At 34.5% G+C, this 22,798-nt stretch overlaps 1 protein-coding gene across 1 annotated transcript in view; it reads right to left on the bottom strand.

The window, feature by feature from the left end:
- Positions 1 to 22,798, bottom strand: part of ATRNL1 (attractin like 1) — a 563,691-nt gene that overhangs the window by 385,638 nt on the left and 155,255 nt on the right. The window contains exons 18-19 of the mRNA XM_069459886.1: positions 17,258 to 17,476; positions 6,728 to 6,865 (exon numbers count right to left, since the gene is read on the bottom strand). Of these exons, the coding sequence (XP_069315987.1) occupies positions 6,728 to 6,865; positions 17,258 to 17,476 (357 nt within the window). The remainder of the gene's footprint in view (positions 1 to 6,727; positions 6,866 to 17,257; positions 17,477 to 22,798) is intronic.

The following is a 22,798-nucleotide window of genomic DNA, read 5'->3' as shown; positions in this document are numbered from 1 at the left end:
GTGCTAATAAAAATTAGGAAGAGAGGTCTTAAGGAAGAGAGTAGTTTTGATAAACTTATTAAAGTAAGCCATGGCAAAGCTCCCACACCTAAAAAGTTCAGTGACCTTGTCTCTACCAGTTTTGTGGGAATCAGCCGACAAACACTTCTTTTAAAAGGCATCCAATGGAAAAAAGTAGTAAAGTGCATCTTCTAATAACACATAATGAAGTCGTTCTAAAATACCTGACAATATTGTAGCCAAATAGTTTTTATATCTCAATTTTCTCATCCTTGAAATTCCTTTTACGAAAATAAAAGGAATGAAAAGAGCTTCAAAAGATATATTTAAAAAAAAAAAACCCTAGTTATTAAGAATCTGAAGTTAGAGAAACACTTCTACCAAGGAAAACAAAGAGTTACAAAATTAGTCTAGTGACAATACAAATTAGCTAAAAACATTATAGAAACCATACAATGAAGATCTTTTTAATCATGCAGTTGAAAACAAAACAAAGCTCTGCTTCGTATGATTTTAAAAAAACTTTCTTGGTTTACTTAATATGACTGACTTTACATAAAACTGTTATTCTGAAGATTTCTTTAATCAAAGTTTAACTTCATGGCTATATCACATACTAATTATCTATATATAATCATATAATTATTCATCTATTGGCCTCTCTTTGGAATATTTAAAATATCACGTTGGCTCTCCTCTGCAACACAAAATGTAAAGTATACTAAGAGAATACAAACTTTTAACACTGTTGTATCAAAACAATAAACAGAACCAAAATTCCCATATCAAGCAATTTTCATTTATCTGCAGTTTTAATTATTCAGGGCAATGCTCCTAGTTTGAGAGAATTAAACTTCCTACATTTATTTCAAGAAATGTTCAAGTTCATTTGGTAATAAATTTTCTGCTTCTCTGAACAACTTGCAATGTGTGAGAAGGGTTTAGAATTAAAAAATTCTTCATCCTAGTAGAGAAAAGAAAGTTAATTCATCTTCCTTATTACTACCCTCAAGTTTCAGAGAATATTTGTGCCATATCCTAGTGTGTTTATTAAAGTAATACTTCTGTAAAAGTCTGCTATAGGCAGATATTAATAGTATTTCAATAAAAGACACATAAATTTTGCTAATAAGAAAAAAAAAGGTAACAATAGAACTGTCACTCTGTTGAAAAAACTCTTTTCCCCATAAACTGAGAAAGAGTTTATCACTATTAAAAGTAAAAAATAGACAGAGAAATTAAGAAAATCAGATAAGCATACTATTCAAGAACCTATAAAAAACAAAAATGAACTAAAATGCATAAATTAATAAATATAAAAGCAGACATTGCTAAAACAAATTTTGAATGTGATATTAAAGTAAAAACATTATACATAATAATAAAATTCATTAAATATCTTGTAAAAAATGTTACCAAAAAGAGGAAAACCTAGATGAAGAAAAAACTCTTAACAAGATTGGAATTTAAATGTCTATATATTTCATGACTTGGAGAAGTATTTTTCTTACATCTTTTTTTTTAACAAATAGTTGAATAAAACAAATATGTATATGAAAATATATAAAAAATTATGATTAATAACATTATAGCTTAGTTTTTTTATATTTAGAGTAAATTATAATGGAAAACATGCAACTAATAACAATAACATAAAATTGAAGCTTGTAAATGGTTCTCAACTCTCAAGGCCTACTGAATTAATTCCTCTATAAAGTCTTCCCAGGGAGAATTGGCTTGAGGGAAATGGAGCAACATGATCAAATAGAACCCTCCAGCAATCTTCCCCTTGCAGGAGCACAAAACTGAACAACTATCCATGCAAGAATGCACTTTCATGAGAACCAAAATATCAGGAAAGTGATCAAAGTACCTGCTTTCAGCATAATAACAAGGAAAGAGGCATTGAAGAAGGTAGGAAAGACAGTCTTACATTGCCTACATCACAGCTTCCCCAATCCCAGGCAATGCAGCCAGGAGAGAGAATATCTGTGATTGGGGAGAGGAGAGAGTGCAAAGTGGGTATGGGACATTGCATTGGAACTCTGTGCCACCCTGTCACAGTGGAAACAGAAGAAGGCAGAATTCTGCACCCCATAACTAGCAATGAGAAGTTAACATTTCCCAGAAACACATACTATTTCATATAGAAAGTACCACATTTAAGACTCACTATAACACTATAAATTAAATTATCTGTATTTAATTAGTGTCTCGGGAAAACTGAGACACTAAAAAGTTAAATCATTTACCCAAAGTAACAGTGGTATTGCCAGTATATGGACCCAAGTTGTATGATTCCAAAGCTCAAGCTCTTAACACTGTATTTTTCCATTCCTACAAAGATTACATATACATAAATATAACAATATTTAATATTGTATATAATATAACATGTAATATTATATATATAATATAATATATATATTAGTTCCAGAGGAAAGTTTTAATTATAGAATCTTCCCGGTCATTAATGAGAAATAAAATAATTTTAATGATAAAACATTTTAATAGTTAATTATAATAGACTAGCTATAACATAATATTAATTGACAACAGTCTTAGATTGGCTTTAGTAGGTTGAATTTTTAAAATAAAATATAAATCTGTAGTATATTTAAAGCCTCCTAATTAAAATATAAATACTCACAAATGTAAAACTACTCAAAAGCTAAAGATCAAAGGCTAGATACCACAATGGCTCAAGACAGAAAACATAGCAATGAAGTTCTACCCAACAGGATGAACAGAAATCTGCCCCACCTATCAGTTCTCTCAATAAATGTGAATGGCTTGAACTCCCCACTTAAGAGACATAGGCTGGCCCAATAGATGAAAAAATATAAACCAAGTATCTTCTGTCTCCAGGAAACTCATCTAACCTGCAAGGATGCATTTAGACTGAAAATAAAGGGGTGGAAATCAATATTTCAAGCAAACGGAAGCCAAAAGAAGGCTGGTGTGGTGGTTTTAATTTGAGATAACTTAGTTTTTAAATCAACAAAAGTAATGAAAGACAAAGATGGTCACTATATACTGGTGAAGGGTACAGTTCAACATGAAGACATAACTATACTTAATATACATGCACCCAACTTAGGTGCACCCAGATTCATAAAGCAAACCCTACTTGATCTAAACCAAATGTTAAACAGCAACACCATAATAGCCGGAGACTTCAACACTCTGCTGACAGCACAGGACAGATCCTCCAAACAGAAAATAAATAAAGAAATAATGGACTTAAACAGAACGCTAGAACAAATGGGCCTGACTGACATTTACAGGACATTCTATCCAAAATCCACTGAATATATCTTCTTCTCATCAGGTCATGGGACATTCTCTAAGATTGACCATATCCTAGGACACAAAGCATGTCTTAAAAAATTTAAGCAATCACAGCAACAGCAAAAATAAATAAATGGGACCTGATTAAATTAAAAAGCTTCTGCACAGCCAAAGGAATTGTCACAAGAGCAAACAGACAACATACAGAATGGGAAAATATTTTCACATGCTACACATCCGATAAAGGGCTGATAACTAGAATCTATTTAGAACTCAGAAAAATCAGCAAGAAAAAATCAAACAACCCTATCAAAAAGTGGGCCAAGGACATGAACAGAAACTTTTCAAAAGAAGACAGAAGAATGGCCAACAAACATATGAAAAAACGCTCAACATCTCTAATCAGGGAAATGCAAATCAAAACCACAATGAGATATCACTTATCTCCAGTGAGAATGGCCTTTATCAAAAAGTCCCAAAACAATAAATGTTGGTGTGGATGCAGAGAGACAGGAACACTCATACACTGCTGGTGGGACTGCAAACTACTGCTACCTCTGTGGAAAGCAATATGGAGATACCTTAAACAGATACAAGTAGACCTACCATTTGATCCAGCAATCTCATTATTGGGCATCTACCCAAAAGAACAAAAGACATTCTATAAAAAAGACATCTGCACTCGAATGTTTATAGCAGCACAATTCACACGTGCAAAGATGTGGAAACAACCCAAGCGCCCATCAATACATGAGTGGATTAATAAAATGTGGTATATGTATACCACGGAGTACTACTCAGCTCTAAGACACAATGGTGATACGGCACCTCTTGTATTTTCCTGGATAGAGCTGGAACCCATTCTACTAAGTAAAGTATCCCAAGAATGGAAAAATAAGCACCACACACATGTACTCACCATCAAATTGGTTTCACTGATCATCACCTAAGAGCACATTTAGTAATAACATTAATCAGGTGTAGGGCAGATGTGGGGGGGGAGGGGATGGGTGTATACATACATGATGAGTGCAATGTGCATTGCCTAGGGGATGGACACACTTGAAGCTCTGATTCGGGGGGGGGGGGTAGAGGCAAGGGCAATATACATAACCTAAACTTTTGTACCCCCATAATATGCTGAAATAAAAGAATAAAAAATCAATAAATAAATAAAATAAAATTTCATAAACTACTAGAGAACGTGCAACAGTGAATAAGATAGGCATGCATCTTTCATTATATTTAATTTTCCATTGCCTTGTGCCTCAACTTGCCAGATATATGATGTCAATAACAAAAAGTACTACAGAATAACTAAACTAGTCTTAATAATAGCAGAGAAGTCTCATCCCCCAAAAGGAATATATTTCTAAAAGTACTCTGCCTGTCAGAATGATAAAACCTACCATACTAATTTAAAACATTCTGTAGCTAATAGAGAATCATTTAAGTGTTCCTTTTGCTTGTGTTGACAAAAAACTAAAATAATCACTGTGATACTGTATTTGGCAATGGATTCTTAGATAAAACACCAAAAGTATAAGAAACAAAAAAAATAGATAGATTTCATCAAAACTGAAAATTTTGTTTTATAAAGAATACTATCAAAAAAGAGAAAAGACAACCTACAGATGTATACAGGAGGATATGCATAGGTTATATGTGAATATTATACCATTTTATAAAAGGGACTTGAGCATCTGCAGATTTTGGTATCCATGGAGGGTCCTAGAACCAATTGCCACAGATATCAAGGGACAACTGTATTGCCTGAGAAATATTGGTGACTCAAAGGTTGTATTCAGTTCATCATTCTCCATGTGTCTCAACCCTCAGTGTCTATTAGACTCACTTGGGAAACTTTAAAAAAAAAAATCATTGTCCAAGATTCATCCTACAACCACAACCCAGGTGCTGATTTAATTGTTTTGTGGGATGGCTCAGACATCTATATTTTTTAAATCTCTCCAGGTGGTTCTAATATGCAGCTACTGTTAAAAAATTTATGTGGAGCAGGGCCAGGATACATTCCCTCTTTAAAGATTCCTCACCTTTTCAAGCCAAAAACTGAGGTTTTTCTCTGGGTGATATATAGGTAATCTCCACTTAGAGAAAGTAGATACAAAATTTAAAGGATAGGTCCAATCTAGAGATTAAAGAAGGATTACTATAAAAAAAATCCATTTTAAAAAGAAATTTAAAAGAAAGGCCAAGTATTCTTTAAAAAGTAGAAGAAAGAAGCAACAGAATAGAAGGAAGACAGAAAAACAGAGTTTAGTGAACAAAAAAAAAAAGTGGTGATTATGACTGGTACTTATAATGCTCTTTTTATGTGCTTCACTTCTTTTAGCCACAGAACCAGCCCAATCTGTTTCAACTTTGTGGAATAAAAGTTGTTTTTCAGTTGCCATAAACCCCTAGATTACAAGTTACATAACCTGAAAATGCCCAGATAGACCAAGCAGGAAACCACAAGCAGAACCTAAGTCCTCAGACCAAGGAATGGGGACCAAATTAAAAAGCAGACACCACATGACATGATCTACCATCCAGTCAGATGGAGCTCTGGAATCACCCATGGCAGGATCCAGTCAGATCACACCTCCGACACTGCCTCACTGCAACACCCAATCAGATCACATCTCATTACCCTCTGCCTATAAAACATGCCCCAGACAGAGCTTGGGGAGAGGTGAGCCCAACTCCTGTCTCCTTGCTTGGCAGCCTTGCAATAAACTTTTCAGTCTACTAAAAGCCAGTGCTTCAGTGTTTGGCTTTCTGTTGCCCAAGGACAGACCTAGTTTTATTCAGTAACATTCCTAAGGCCTATATTAAATATTATCTCATTTCATCTTTACAACAATCCAAGGAAGTATGAACATCTCTCTTTTACATATGAGGAAAATGAGGCACTGAGAGTTACTCAAGATCATACATTTGAAGAGTGACAGAGTTGGGATTTCAGCACAGAATTGATTCCAAACTTATTCTTTTACATATTATGCTGTACTACCACCCTGTCCAAAAAAAAAAAAATCTTACCTGATGCAAGACACACACCATTAACCTTTAATTATTTTTATTTCTAAAGTCAAAACAATAACTTACTATTTAAAAAACAAACTATTAGCAGTTATTATTTTGAATAGTGAAATTATAGAAAATTTTTCCTTTTATTTATTTGCATTTCATAAGTCTCCTATAATATTAATAAATATGAATTCATTTAAAATAAGAAAAAGTAATATTTTTAAAGCAAACATATCACAGAAATTTTATACTTCACAGTTCCTAACAAATAGCTATTTTTTCCAAAAATGTTAAAACTGATAAAAAATGTTATCTAATAATATATATTCTCTAAATGAGTCACCTCTTCCTCAATTTAATTTTCCTTAGTAAAAAATACACTGAAATTTTAAAAAATATTTACCTGTACACTGTCCTCCATTGGTTGGATCTCCATAATAACCTGGCATGCAGTCTTGACATTGCTTTCCTGTGGTGAGATTTTTACACTGTTCACACACATTATTATTGATGCAAGTGCTATGTCCATTACACTGGCAAGCTAAAGAAAACAGTAAACAGTATTACAAATATCTAATATAGCAATTTATCAGGTCTAATAGCTATTGAAACAAAGAATTTATTTGAAAAATTTGGATCATAGCAAAGTCCAAAGGGCATTTCCCAAGTTTTTTGAATGAATAACACATGTGGCTCAAAATATTAATGTAAGACAATATTTACAATAAATTATTGTTAATATTTACCTTATCCTCTATAAAACGCAGAAGTTAGAGAGAAAGTCAACCATAAAAGTTATAGCTAAAGAGAGAATACTTTTTAACATATTCCTTTAAAAATTCATGTGAATGGTATTTCTATTAAGTTATACAAATACAAGACTGAATAATATAGCTTTAATAAGCCATGCTGAAATGCATCTTAATTATGGTTATACATAGTAAAAGAATCAAGTATAGAAAATTGTGTGGAAATATACCCTTACTTCAAGAAAATAAATTAGAAGTAAAAATAACAAAAATATCATTTTTAAATAAATTTGCATAAACATGTATCTTCTTTAGGCAAGAAAAGTTTCAAAGATTCATATTTAAATCATGAAATCTTTTCTATGTCTTTATAAGTGAGACTTTTACTTTGTTTTAATGTTAATATTACAGCAAAATCCAAAAATTTCAGATTATATATAAACTTCATATATGAAAGCTAATGTTCTTAGTGCATGTTTGGGGCATAACATTGACTTAGTTTGCTAACTGCTTGCCCAAACATCATCATCATTTTCACCTTCACATTTCATCATAATTACAACTAAGATAGCAATTAGCATTTAATTGAGCTCTGTCTCACTTAATCCAGGAAAGCCAATGTTCCTTTGATGCCAGTTGTTTGTGGCCTGTATCTATTCTCATTGGTCAGTGCATTATTGCATCAGTTTTTAAACATTAAACACCATGCCATGGTGTACCAAATGGTACACATGAATTATATCATTTAATCATCAAAGCAATACTATATGGAAGTTATTATGTTTAGTACTATTTCTAAGATTAGGAAATCTGGTTAAGCAACTACCCAAAGTCACACAGCTAATCAATGGCAGAAACAAATGCATTATAAAGAAGTCTGAATAAAAATAAGAAGTACATATTAAATGCCATGCAAAGGTATCTATTGTATACATAAAATTGGAAAATGAGAGAGATTTCCCAAGAGGCAAGTACAGAGTCATCAACATGCATTAACATCAAAGAGTGATCAAAGAGTAAAACCAAATATCTATATTTTACAGAAAATTTTAGAGGCATAACTCTTGTCCTCAAATAGTATAGAAATGACATGGACTCATTGAGGAAAAATGTTAAATATTCCTAATCATCCTATCTATGAAATGGAAAAAAATTATATATAGTTTTAAAACTCTATATTATATTATGAAACAATTAGGAAAAAATTTAATAACAACGGAAAATTTTTCATAATAAAGTAGAATAAAAATACAATATAATTCATTTATAATGATCACAATTTTAGATTCAAAGAAGTGGAACAAGACAGTGGAGTATGTCTCTCCAGTAATCATATCCCTGCAGAAACACCAATTTGAGCAACCACTCACACAAAAAAATTGCCTTCACAAGAGCTAAGGAAACCAGAACACACAAGCGAGGTTGTGAAGCCCCACTGGACAAGAAAAACTGTAGTTGGAAGACAAAGGGACTGGTTTCCCATCACTGTTATACCCCTCCCCCATAGCCATTATATTACCTCATGCAGAAAGTACCCCTGGACTCATGGTTTCTACAGTGGAAAAAGTTAGCTAGAGGAAGACATTTAACTTTCCTGCTATCCTGGATCCCTCCCTCCACAGGAGACTTGCTTTTGTATCAGCCCACAGGGAGCACTGCAAGTACAATTGTAGTGAACCACCTGAGGCCAGCTAGGGACAAAAATATGGGAAGTATTATTTAAATCGCTACAATGCAAAGAATAAAACGTAGATGAAAGAATTTGAAAAGGACACAAATAGATGAAAAGGTATCTCATGTCCCTGGATTAAAGGAATTAATATTGTTACAATGTCTGTACTACCCAAAGCAATCTATGGAGTAAATGCAATCTCTATCAAAATTCCAATGATATTCTTCACAAGAATAGAAAAAAACATCCTAAAATTCATAGAGAACCCTAGAAAAACAATCCTAAAATTCACAGGGAACCATAAAAGACCCCAAATAGCCAAAGCAATCTTGAGTAAAAGAACAAAGCTGGGGTTATCACACTACCTGATTTCAAAATATACAACAAAGCTATTGTAACCAAAACAATATGGTATTGATATGAAAACAGACACATAGATCAATGGAAGAGAATAGAGATCCCAGAAATAAATCCATTTATTTACAGCCTACTATTTTCAACAACAGTGTCAGGAACACACAATGGGGAAAGGATAGTCTCTTCAATAAATGGTGCTGGGAAAACTGGATAACACAAGTAAAATAATAAAACTAGATGCCTATATCTCACCATATACAAAAATCAACTGAAAATAAATGAAAGGTTTAAATGTAAGACTCAAACTACAAAACTAATAGAAGAGTACATAAGGGAAATGCTACACAAGCAAAGATTTTTCAGACAAGACCCAAAGCACAAGCAACAAAGGCAAAATTAAACAAATGGAACTATATCAAACTAAAAAGTTTATACACAGCAAATTAAACAATTGATGGAATGAAGAGACAATCTACAGAATGAAAGAAAATATTTCTAAATTGTACATCTGACAAGGGATTAATATCCAGAAATTATAAGGAACTCAAATAACTCAACAGCAAAAAAAAAAAAAAAAAAAAAAAAATCTGATTTTTAAAAGGGCAAAAGTCCTGAATAGACATTTCTCCAAGGATGAGCTACAAACAGCCAAAAGTTATATGAAAAAATGTCCAACATCACTAACCATCAGAAAATGCAAGTCAAAACCACAATGAAATAGCACTTCATCCCAGTTAGAAAGGCAATTATCAAAAAGACAGAAAATAACAAATGCTGGTATAGATGTGAAGAAAGGGGAACACTTATACCCTGTTGTTGAAAATGTAAATTAGTGCACCCATTGAGAAAAACAGTATGGAGGTTCCTCAAAAAATTTATAATATTTACTGTGGCAGTATTCACAATAATCAAGATATGGAATCAACCTAAATGCTCATCAGATGATTGGAAAAGAAGATATGGTGGATATACACAATGGAATGCTACTCAGCCATAATAAAAAAAAAAAATCTTGTCATTTGGACAACATGGATGAGCCTAGAAGATATTATGTTAAGTGAAATAATCCAGGCACAGAAAGATAAATACTGCATGATCTCACTCATATGTGGAATCTAAAATAATTGATTTCATAGAAGTTGAGAGTAGAATAGAGGTTATCAAAAACTGAGGAGAATAGGAGGAGGGGGAAATAGGTAGAGATCAGTCAATGTTACAATTAGATAGAAGGAATAAGTTCTGCTACTCTTTTGTATAGTATGATGACTACAGCTAATAAAGAACGCATTGTATATTTCAAATAACTAGAAGAGAGGATTTTGAATGTTCTCACCACAAAGAAATGATAAATGATTAAGGTGATGGTTATGTTAATTACCATGATTTGGTCATTACACAATGTATGTGCGTACCAACACATCACGTTACCTCATAAAAATGTACAATTATTATGTACCAATTAAGAAAAGAATGATTATAGTTTTACATTAAATGTATAAATATCTGCATGGAAAAGTTAATGATGGGTATCTTAGTCTAGTTAAGATTTTTCTACATCATCAATATTTTAAAATAAATTCATATTACTTTTATAATAAGAAACAATAATTAACTTTGATAATAAGACCCTTAATTTTTAACATTATGCTTAAAATGTTAAGTTATAGTGTCATAGAAAATTTACTATGTGACACCATTAATGAATTCACTCAGATAAAAATAAAATTTATTCTGTGCCCACTACTATAAAGAATTACCTAAAGATTTAAAATAAGAAATGGGTTACTATAAGTAATTTATGAAATTTCTGGCCACATGGAAGAATCATCAGAAAAAAATGCTTTACTATCTGAATAACATAATTAAATTTAGCGCTTGTATCAAACATCTTCTTTACAGATTAACACTGAAGTAATAAGGAAATCTGACGGCAACAATTGTCATTTAGATGTGGTGACAGCTACATAAACAAAACTAGAAAGGAGTAACCTACAATACCACTTGAAATTAAAAGAAGACCCCTGACAAAACACCACTGAACCCTCCCATCCTAAATTAGAAAAAATCTAACAATAAGATTTGGCCATGGGGCAGTCAAGTACATCACTGGTACACCTCCACACAGCAACTAGAAAGGGTGATGCAAGGAAGACCAATGTAGTGGATATACAGAAAGATGGTATAATTTAGACTTACCTCCAGGGAAAATATCCAACAAAATAAAAGACTGGTCATTGCCAGTCACTGCCACAGTATGGCAGCAATGGCAAAGGAGAAAGCATGTCACAGAAAGGGTGACCCAGGCATAATGACTGTAGCAAACGCAGACAAGAAAAAGATACACTAGTAAGCCTATGATTACGTTTTATTCCCTATTACCATCAGACTGTTGGATCAATAAGTAATGTAAGCTTGCATGTAATAGTTCTTCCAAGACACATTGTTACTTGAAAGGTTCTAAACATCACCATTGCTGTGGATATGAATAAAACTAAAGAGAAGCCATCCATTCGATTTCGTCTAAATTTTAAAACCAGCCCAAATGTCTCTTCATTTATGAAAACACAAACAGAAAAAATCAAAATAAAGCATAATGACAAATTCAGCATCTGACATGCAAATAAAGTACATACTTTTGAAAAATACGTGCTCCCTAACAGATGTGTAACATTTAAAATATCTTCTTGACATTTTTAATAAATTTAAAACATAAATACACAGAAATTCAAGGCAAAAATTATCCAAAAACATTTTTCAATACATAGCCAACTTTAAAAGAAAAGGATTCTATCAGATGCTAGAAATGAAGCAAAGATTCAAAACAAGAAAGGTAAAGCGAAGTTTGAGCTAGCGACAAAATTTCTCTACATATGGGACAGTCAAAAGCTAGACGGCATAGGTTCCAAAATCCAGCAGGGCAAGAAGTTATTGCTGGCATCCTCAAGGAAGGGAAACAAATGTAACCATGTTCACAAAGTGAAGCCTCAACTTTAGCCCCCATCTGTGAAAAGATACTAAAACACATCACAAGACCCACAAAAAGCACAAAATAACTTTAAGTCAACTGGGTATGTATATGAAAGAAAAAAGTCACTGGTGAGAACTTAAAGTCTGCAGCTAGGTAGATGTGTTCATTTGAAATTTACATTATCCATATAGAAAAAAAAAAAAACCAAGAAGAATTAAAATTACAAATAATCACTCCTGGAATAGAACATATAAAAAAAGAATGCTGGAATTCAGCAAAGAAGTGGAAGTGGCAGGAAACACCTAAGGTAAGAAGGGAGAGGGAAGTGAGGCAGTCAGCTTGGCCAGGATCAGCTGGGAGCCTGGAGAGGCTCCCCAGAGTGAGGCAGGGTAAGTGAGAAATCTAGAGCAGTGCACATTCCCACCAAGGACTCCAGCAATCCTAGCCACAGGAGAGCCCCTCAACCCATGTGGGCCCAGCATAGACAACTGCCTAGATACCCCATGAAGGCAACTTGCTCCAGAGAAGGAGCTCACACCAGGTCAGACACACACTTCCAGAGTATGTGTAAGCTGCCCTAGTACAACATTTTGAGAGCCCAACCTCTGCCAGACTGCATCCTGCCCTTAGCCACAACACTCTAGCATCTCCACATCTCAGGAGCCCCCACTGATATCCTTCCACAAACTCCCAGAGAGCTGCAGCAGCACAACAGTGGCTGGACCCAACAGTGTAAAAGGGTCCGTAGCACTGTAGGCCACACAGTACTGAAGTGCAAGACAGGAGGATGCTGCCTTTGGGACAGAAGGAACCAAAGTGTGTGCTCCTCAGAGCCTGAGAGCTGCCTGCCTAGGGCTTCTTATAGCAACAATGCCTCCACCAGCAGCAAGGTTTCTGTTCTGTAGCACACACCCTAAGGACAGGCTCTTCCCACATACTGCTGTGGCCACTATGGTGGCTGAGCGCCAAAGCATGTGCTCCCCAAATCCTGAGAGCCGGCTGCCTGGGGCTGCTGATAGCATCCCAGCCCCAAATAGCAGCATGGTCTCTGTTCTCTAGCCCTGAGGACAGACTCTTCCCACATACTGCTGCAGCCAGGGCTGCCTTCAGAAGACAAAGCGTGTGCTTTCCCTAAAGCCTAAGAGCTACCTGACTGGGGCTGTGGACAGAAAACACACCCACGCCAGCAGCAAGGCCTTTGTGCTGCAGCATTCACCCTGAGGTTTGGCTTTTCCAACACACCACTGCAGCCACCGCTGCAACCAGAAACAGAAGCACAAGCTAGCCAGAGTCTGAGAGCTGCCTGCCTAGGGCTGCTGCTTGCTGCCAAGGGCCAAAGTGCACACTCCACAGCACCTGAAAGCTGCCTGCCCACCTGGGGCCACTCTCACTGACACCAACCCTGCCCTCCCAGCAGCAGAGCCACTACACATTTGCACATACCCTAAGGAGAGGCTCTCTGAACTCACTGCCTTGGATCACAAAGCCCTGCCTATTAGAGTCTGCACCTCTGTGCATCACCCAGGGGACTGAGGTCAGGCCACCCAGGAACCACCCCTGCAGGGTCTGAACATGCCACCCAGGTGCATGGGGAGCACCCCTTCCAGTCCACCCCCACTAGTATCTGTGCAACCACTGGGGACTTGAAGATGGGTACACTCAGCCTGACACCAACACAAGATGGATTAAAGACTTAATCTAATGTTCGATAGCAGAGTAGAGTGACTTTAGTTAAAAACAATGTATTGTATATTTCAAAATAGGTGGAAGAGGGGACTTGAAATGCTTCCAACATATAGAAATAATAAATACTAAAGGTGATGGATACCCAAATACCTGACTTGATCATTACACATTCTATTAATATAAAAAAAATCACATGTACCCCATAAATATGTACAAATATTATGTATCAATAAAAACAGATAACCAGATTCAACACACCTTAATTAATAAAAATTCCCCTGGAAAATACAATCATGAAGTAGAAGATTGCAAAACAGCTTTCCAAAGATAATGAAATCTAATTAAACCAGCATTTGGGTGCTTAAAAAACCACCTTAAATCAGAAATTTAAATCTTAAGACTAGAAATGGAAACAAAAAAGGAAGAAATGAAAAGAGAATTGACTAAATTCAGGAAAGAAATGAAAAAAAGAATTTGTAGACATATGTTAAAACAACCACAGTAACGAATGTTTTTGAAGAAGATACTTTTAAGCTATGCAAATGTCCCGTTTCTCCTTAAAAATTCACCCACTAGTTTTAGCATCCTTAAAAGAATTATTACTGTACTGTTCTAATGATGATTTTTTCCCCATATTCCCTTTACATTTCTTATTTGGAATTTTTCGATAAGGAAGATTCACACATTCTCACCCATTTATTATTTACTTAATCATTTAATCAGTATAGAAGCAGATGTGTCTTGCTTCTTTGGGTTATAATCAATACAATCATTATTTATTTTGTTACCTAGATTTGATTCATTGAGAGTGCTTTCAGTTTGGCTCTATGTCTCTTTGGAACCACTCCATCCTTCTCTTTCTCTCTCTCTCTCTTTCTTTTTTTCTTTAAACACTTCTTATTTTCTGGCACTACAAAACGCTTCAGTCCCTGGCCTTCCTAGAAGTCCGTCATTTCTCCAGAGACACTGAGTTCCTTTCATTGGAGAATAGTATTTAGAAACCAAGATCTGTGTATCAGATGTGTTCATTGCTATTGGGATGCCATGGCTTCTAGGCCTCCTTGGCAGAGGTAGGAAATATAACATGTGTGTATATTAACCCATGTATACATGTACCTGTATTTACTTCTGTGTATATCTACAGTCATTACTCTGTATCCACAGGGGATTGGTTCCAGGAGTCCCCATGGTTATCAGAATCTAAGGATACTCAAGTCCTGAAGTCCTTGTATCTGCAGAACCTCCAGATACAAAAGAGTTGGCCCTCCATATCCACGTGTTTCACATCCCTCGAATACTGTATTTTCAATCCATGTTTGGCTGAATCTGTAGATGTAGAACCCTGGAAAGGGAGGGCTAACTGTATTAAAATAAAAATAAATTCATGCTATTATCTCAGATTCTTACTCAGCCCCACAACGTTCATTGTAGCCTTCACCCCTTGTTTATTTTTAACTTCTTTCTCTGACAATGGGAAATGTGGCTCCCATTAAATACAACTTACTTACTTATTTGCTCAGATCTAGTATACATATAAAATATTGTTAGAATTGTGAAAATGTACCCAGAAAATTTTACCAACCAGAATATGCTGCTTATGTATAATTTTTTTTTTCTTTAGCCTTAGAGATTCCAGTCAAAACACTGTTTTCCAAAACTACTTAGGTCAGGTTCCTCTTTTTTTCTTTTTCTTTTCTTTTAATCTATTTATTTATTTATTTAGGTGAGATTATGGCATTTGTAATACAGTTAGATTCATTTGTTACAATTTGCATTTCATCCTGGGATTCCCCCAACATCCTGGTTGACTGGTTTTTAAATTTTTAAAAGAGTAAAGTTCATTCTTTGGAGTACATAGTGTAGATTTTGACAAATGCATAGTTATATATCAACTACCTCAGTACCATATAGACAGTTGCATACTCCAAAAATTCCATTGTGATGCCACCTTGAAATCAATCTGTACCCCTGCTTTTGGCAAATAACTGATTTTTTTCCATCCTCATAGTTTTGTCTATTTCAGATTGTCTTGTGCATGAAATAACACAACATTTAGCCTTCGGTTCTGGCTCTTCCACTATGCAAAGTGCATTTAAGATTCAGGCATGTTGTTGCATGAATTAATAGTTTGTTCCTTTTTATTGCTTTTCATATATTTGACAGTTTAGTAGCAGGTATTGTTGCACCCGTGCCACATTACCTCTGTTCATCTGGTTTCCGTGCTGCACATTGTCAACATTTCATCTAAAGTATGTTCTGCAGTATCTCTCTACTTTTCTGCCTCGGGGTTTTCACTCGTGCCAGGGAAAACTATTGATCAGACTTGCTAGTACAGATCATAAGCACAAGGAAATTCACACTCCCAAGGGCATCACTCAACCAATGGGAAATGAGAGTTAGTGGATAAATGCCCCAGCCTCCTAGTCCCTCAGTGGGATAACTCTAAGGAACATTCTACATGGTTCTTCATAGGTTCCAAGTGAGTCTGAGTCCAGATTTCCCAGTATGATAATTAGCTTAATAATGCACATATTATTGATTTTTCTCTCTTCTCTTTGAAAATCTTTTGATTCCCTCATTTATGCCTCCTAGAATCACCCCTCAAATAAACTATTAATATCTTACCCAAATCCTTGTGTCAGGCTGTTACTTCTTCTAGAACACTCTTTACCAGATATCTCCATGATTCATTTCCTCATCTATGTCAGGTGTTCATTGTTACTTATTTTAAGTAACAAGCAGCCATATCCCTCTTTCTTCCTTTATTTATTTAATAGCACTTATCACCATCTAACTTCACATATGTGTGTAACTAATTTAGTAATTTCAATTAGAATATAAGCTCCATGAATGAAGTAATTTTAGTCTAATTTGTTAATCATGTGTCTCTAGCACCCAAAACACTCCTTGGTACATACTAGGCACTAAAAAAAAATTTGAATAAATTAATTTTTCAAGAAGGTTGATTTTATTCAGAAGTACAGACTTCCTATGAAGAAAATCCCTGAAAAATTAAATGATACTCAAAATTGAATGGTAATGAATACCAACGGCAGCTTCAAAATGAAGCCAGATGAATCCATCATAGATGTCATATAGAACATTCCCATACTTAGCATGAAGTCTGACTGGATATTATGAATTAGTTGAGAATTCTAAGATATTATAATTTTATAAACAATAAAAAACTACAGTCTTAGCTACAGGGTAGAAAATTGGTATGAAGCCAAAATTTTTTCCTCTTAACAGTATACAGGAAACCAACTCTAATCATTATATTTCATGAATGTGCTTACCCTATTTAATGATTCTAAACAGAATACCACTTGTACAACAGAAATGGATACAGTCTTGAGAAGAACAGTTTTTATCTTTGACATGTGAGTATCATTTTCATTGTTTTTCTTTTCTAAGTCTTTATTATAATAAAGTAAAAATCATTCTTGGTTCACTCAAGCAAACTGAAGAAAACTGAAATTGTTTTCATCATATTTTTATTACCTGGACACTGGATAAAGGACCACTCATAGTTCTTTTCTTTGGGGCAAAGATTGGTGTCAAGAACCATTTCGTTGTTGTGCATTCCAACAAGCTTCATCGGTCCCCGTGAAGATCCTTCAATACAGTGTCCTCTTCCAGTATTACTAGGATCATTGCACCAGCCACATCCAGGCTGTTCTAAACACTGTCCACAGGTTCTCAGTCCAGAACAATTTTGAGCTGCATAAAGGAACATTTAACAAATACGTTATATGATCTTATATCCAAACAGAATTGTAGGCTAATGGAAAAATAAATATCATCATGAAAAAAGACAATAAAAGGTCATCTATAGTTAATGTAAAGATTTTTGCAATTAATACCTAAGAGACAGCAGTTACTTAAAGCAAATCAAACATACGTCATAAACAAAGAGGAGATAAACGAACTGACTAAGCAGTGAAAAAAGGTGTGGTAACCATGACACGAAGAAAAATGAAGTTAGTACTTAAATACTCCTGAGAATATTGCCAGTACTTCTGGGGAGCTTATCCAAGGACCTACAGACCACCTTTATCATAGTTTGTGATGCAGAGCCATGTTAGCCATTCTTTTTGTGCCTAGTGAGGGCCATCAATGAAAAACTCTGCGCTCTGCACATGGACATCCAGTGTAAGCGATACCTGCCCATTCTCTGAGATTGTTGGGCTGCCTGTCATGGACAATGCGCTTCCCAAGGGCCCAAGATACTAGTATTTGGCTATTATGTGGGGAGTAAACTCAATTTCATCCAAAGAGCCAAGCCGAGTGGGAACATAGAAAACCTGATACTCTGCTTCAGGCAGACACTAGCAGCCCATTTTCAGGGCTTTAAAATATTGCTCCAAGACTCACTTGCTGAAGCTCAACCTTTTTTTCTTTCCTTTTTTCTTTCTTTCTTTTTTGTTTTTTTGATTGAGCTATAACCTATGAGACTCAACAAAGCCTATGAATACTGTGATGTCAGCCAAGAATGAACAGATATTATAATATTACAGCCAGACATCATATCCATAGCCATTGCTTTATGATGCTTACGGTCTTTGCTACAGGGTGAAAAATTGGTATGAAGCCAAAATTTTTTCCTCTTAACAGTACACAGGAAACCAACTCTAATCATTATATTTCATGAATGTGCTTACCCTGTTTAATGATTCTAAACAGAATACCACTTGTACAACAGAAATGGATACAGTCTTGAGAAGAATAGTTTTTATCTTTGACATGTGAGTATCATTTTCATTTGTGAATTTTTAATTCACAATCAAATCATCCTACATTGGGCTGAGACTTTCCATAATTACTTTTACTGACGTTTTGCTAAGAATGGCACACTCTGTCTTGGGAATTGTTTATTCATAGAAGATACAGACATGCAAGGCACCACAGAGGATGTCTTCTAGTCACATGATTTTAAAAAAAGGTAAAAAATGGTAGATTTCTGGAAGACTCAATTTCATTGTGCAGTGTTAATAACAGCAGCCACTCAGTGTTTTCATACTACTAGAACCAGAAATGTTCCTCAGAATACTGCAAACAAAAATGGCATAAATAATTCATTGACATGACTAGTTTTCCTTTGGAAATTTACATTTTTTAACAGTACACAGTGGTAAATAACACTTCATTTAAAAGATCCCTGGATAACTGAATATGTCCTACATTACCATACCCCTCCTTAGTTTTCTTGGTTTGAAATATTTCTCATCTATCTATGATTGTAGTTAACCCACAGTATTTTTGACTGGATTATTCTAATTGTCTTCAAAACTATACGGGGCCACTATTAAATAAGGTAATGGTGGTTTTGCTTTTGCTCAAGAGTAGAAAACAACACACATTGCTGAAATAGTAACAGAAAATTCATTCTTTAGTATTTAATAATGACTCAAAAACTGATAGATTCTAATTTTTCTTCTTTTTCTTACAGAAAACTGTATTACAGGAAAGCTTACATAGGCTGTACTATCATTCCTAAAGTTATGAATGGTATAGAGAATATGTATAAACTATAGGTAATTATAATAATTCTTTTTATTTTATTTTATTTATTTTTGGCTTTTAGAAAGATCAAGTTGTAGAATATTCAATATAGTTTTTGAAATGTGTATGAATTTAAAAAATCAATCTGTAAGAAACAGTCTTCAAATTTTTAAAATTATTGGCTTCCTTCATTGCCAAGAAAAGAACAGTGTTTACACTGAGTATATAAATAAACCTATACAATAATGAAAGAAATAACAGATTTGTGAGATGCCATATCCTCAAGTTTCTTATTTTTCCATTTTTATTATATCAATTGCATTTTCATTTAAACCTTTTTATATTAAGAACTAAATCTTCTATTATTGCTTTAAATAATGCCCTCGGAATTCATTTTCACAAATAGGATATCTAACTACTTAAAATATATCAATTATTAATAATGCCAGTTATTAACAAAGCTTTCTTGGAAACCATTAGGCAAAATTGTCTTAAAATATATTTCTTCTCTTCAATTTGTGAATTTTAAACATTGATAATCATAACATTATAACTGGAAAATACTGGAGAATATTGCAAAATCCATATTTGTTTCTCATTTCCAAAGAAAAGTTTCCCTTAATTTCTATTTACCAGTAAACCTCAAATGATCATTGAAACAACGTTCAAAAAGCAACACAAAACTTAGGCCTTTTCTAATACAAAGCTTTTTGATAATTACAAAATGTCTTTTAGTTATTGATAAGACTACAAAATGTTTATAAAGACTTTCTACTATCAAATGTTAAATGAATAACTAGACACATATAGTAGCAACTGACAACGTAAATCTATTACATATAATTAATCCAAAAAAATATAAAGCTAAAGGCAAACAGCATGGCAAAACCTTTGCCAAGAAGCTGACACCTTTGAAAGATTAACACTTAGCTACTTTTAACATTTAGATTTGAGCAAGAATGTCATCTTCACCCCAGTCCCTATTTTATTTCCTGGCATTTCTTCATTACTCAATAAATGTTTGCTGGTTAAAAACATGGAAAAAACTAAACATAATGGAGAAGGAGTTTGTTTCTCACAAATAGTGGATCACTGTCAGTACCTACTACTTCCAAAAATAACAAGGTCTTCTTGAGGCAATGTACTATGCCCTTCTTCCCCACAATGATGCACAGGGCATATAATAAAAAAGCTGTGGAACTACAATAACTGTTATAATAGTGTTGGACATCATCAACACAAATGATCTATATATAGCCACAGGAAAGGCAAGTATGACAACAGACAGAACAGAAAAAGAAAAGACCTATGAAAAAGAAAAAATTGCAAAGTAGACTATCTGCCCAAGGGAAAATTATAGAAGTAGACAGTAAAGCCTCTACAACAATCAAGAAAACAAAAGAAGCAAAAGATCAAAAACAAGAGACACAAAAGCAGAACTGAAGAACTGATCTAGGCATGCCTCATCGACAAACCCACCAGTGGTATTTAGTTATCATTACTTGATTTCTCAGTGGTTAAAACGCACTTCATGCCTGCGTTTAAATAGCTACTTATATTTCATTTATCTTCTCAACAAATTCAGCCACAACTTTTATAGTGCAATTACACTGTTCTCAAAATACTCAATTCAAATAAATAAAAAGCCCAAATTAAAGGATCATAAAAAGGAAAAGTATCTGAATACTTTTCAACAACAATAAGGAAAGTACAAGTGAAGTTAAGAGATAATGAGATATATCTAGAAATTCCAACAATCATTTTAAGATTCCAAAAAAAAAAAAAGAGTAAAAAGAAGAAAGCATATTTTGTAAGACATTAAAGAACATTTTTAGCAGGTAAAGAAACAAACTACTCTTCAGATTGAAAGAGCCAATGAGAATCCTGTTCTGCAATGAAAAAATCTAAAACACTTTTCATTTTAAAAAATCCATATCAATAACTGAAAACTGAATACATACATAATGAGTGCGATGCTCACTGTCTAGGGGATGGACACATTTGAAGCTCTGACTCGGGGGGGGGGGCGGCAAGGGCAATATACGTAACCTAAACTTTTGTACCCCCACAATATGCTGAAATAAGAATAAAAAATAAAAAATAAAAAAAAACAAATTGTAAAATTTTAGAATGTCAGCAATAAAGAGAAAAATCTAAAAAGCTCTCAAAGTAAGGGAAACAAAAGTGTCCCACAAAGAAATGAAAATTAGATTGGCATTAGAATTCTCATCCACAACAATGCAGGCTAAAGAAGTTCCAAGGAAAAAATTATTTAGAACTCCACACTCAGCCATTCATTCAAGTGAAAATGAAAAATAAACTTTTAGACATTCAAAGACTCAAAAGTTTACAAGCCACAAATTTATTTGGAAACAATCACTAAAGATTATTCCCCAATGGTTAAGATGGGAAATTTTATGCTACGTGTATTTTACCACAATTTAAAAAGAGGGGAAAAAACACAAATGAGAAGGAAGAAATTAGACATAAGAAAGATCTGTGAACAGAGAAGACAACTTAGATTTAATTGTAAATAATTTTTAGAAAGTTCTTAAGAGTATAAGGGCTTGGAGACTTTCAGAAACTCCTTTTTCACTACTTTTTAGCCTTTCTATTGTAAAATATAGCACACATAGAGAGAATTACATAAAGAAAAATATGAGATTAATAAATTACTGTAAATAAATACCCTGACTTACATACAGCTGAGAAGTGAAGCATTGCCCCCTTGTACTGTTCCCTAACCAGTGCCCCTGAACTTCCCACCAGTAGCCACTATCTGAGCATAACTTTCTGCTGTAACTCTATAGCTTTACCACCTAAATATGCATTCCTAAACAATATAATGTGGTTTTGCCTATTTTCAAACTTTGTCTAAATGGAGCCAAACAGTATGTAACCTTTTGTGTCTGGCTTCTTTCACTGAACATTAATGTTTGTGGAGAGACAAACATGACTATTGAGGCAGTCTCGAGAGGCTGAGCACTGTCTCAACTCAGCACAAGTCTCCACATCTGGTAATCAATTCTCCTTGGCAGCTGGCTCGTAGTTATAAAATGTTTGCTGTGCTAACAAGACCACTTATGCCCGCAACCACCCATTGCCACACACTTGGTCAGGTACACCCCCATTTCTTATTCCTAAAAAGGGACAGCAACCGGGATCTCAATCCATAATACATCCAGCCATGCCCATGCCAGGCATACATCTCCACTTGTTGCCAAGAGCCTAGAGGAACAAATGCACACAACAGCTACAGCTGGAACTTCTAGCCACATTGTCTCAGCTCTTCAAACAACAGTGGTGCCCACTATGGACCAAATATGTGTTTGACTGGATTCCTAGGGGTGGGAGACATCCTCCATAGAAATGATGAAATGACTGGAAAAGCCAGTGAGTCTCCACCTGCATTGCCTTAAGAAACTGGTTACCTCTAAATGGGAAGGCCACTCATCTGAGCAAGAAGGACTAATAGCAACTGGGTGATCATGTTGTCTGAGGGCCATTGGATCCCAGGAGCAAGCAGGACACTTATAGGCC

The sequence above is a fragment of the Eulemur rufifrons genome, chromosome 28, assembly GCF_041146395.1.
Source record: "Eulemur rufifrons isolate Redbay chromosome 28, OSU_ERuf_1, whole genome shotgun sequence".
Taxonomy (NCBI): Eukaryota; Metazoa; Chordata; class Mammalia; order Primates; family Lemuridae; genus Eulemur; species Eulemur rufifrons.
The sequence above is the reverse complement of the archived record's forward strand: the minus strand, read 5'-3'. Positions and strand labels throughout refer to the sequence as shown.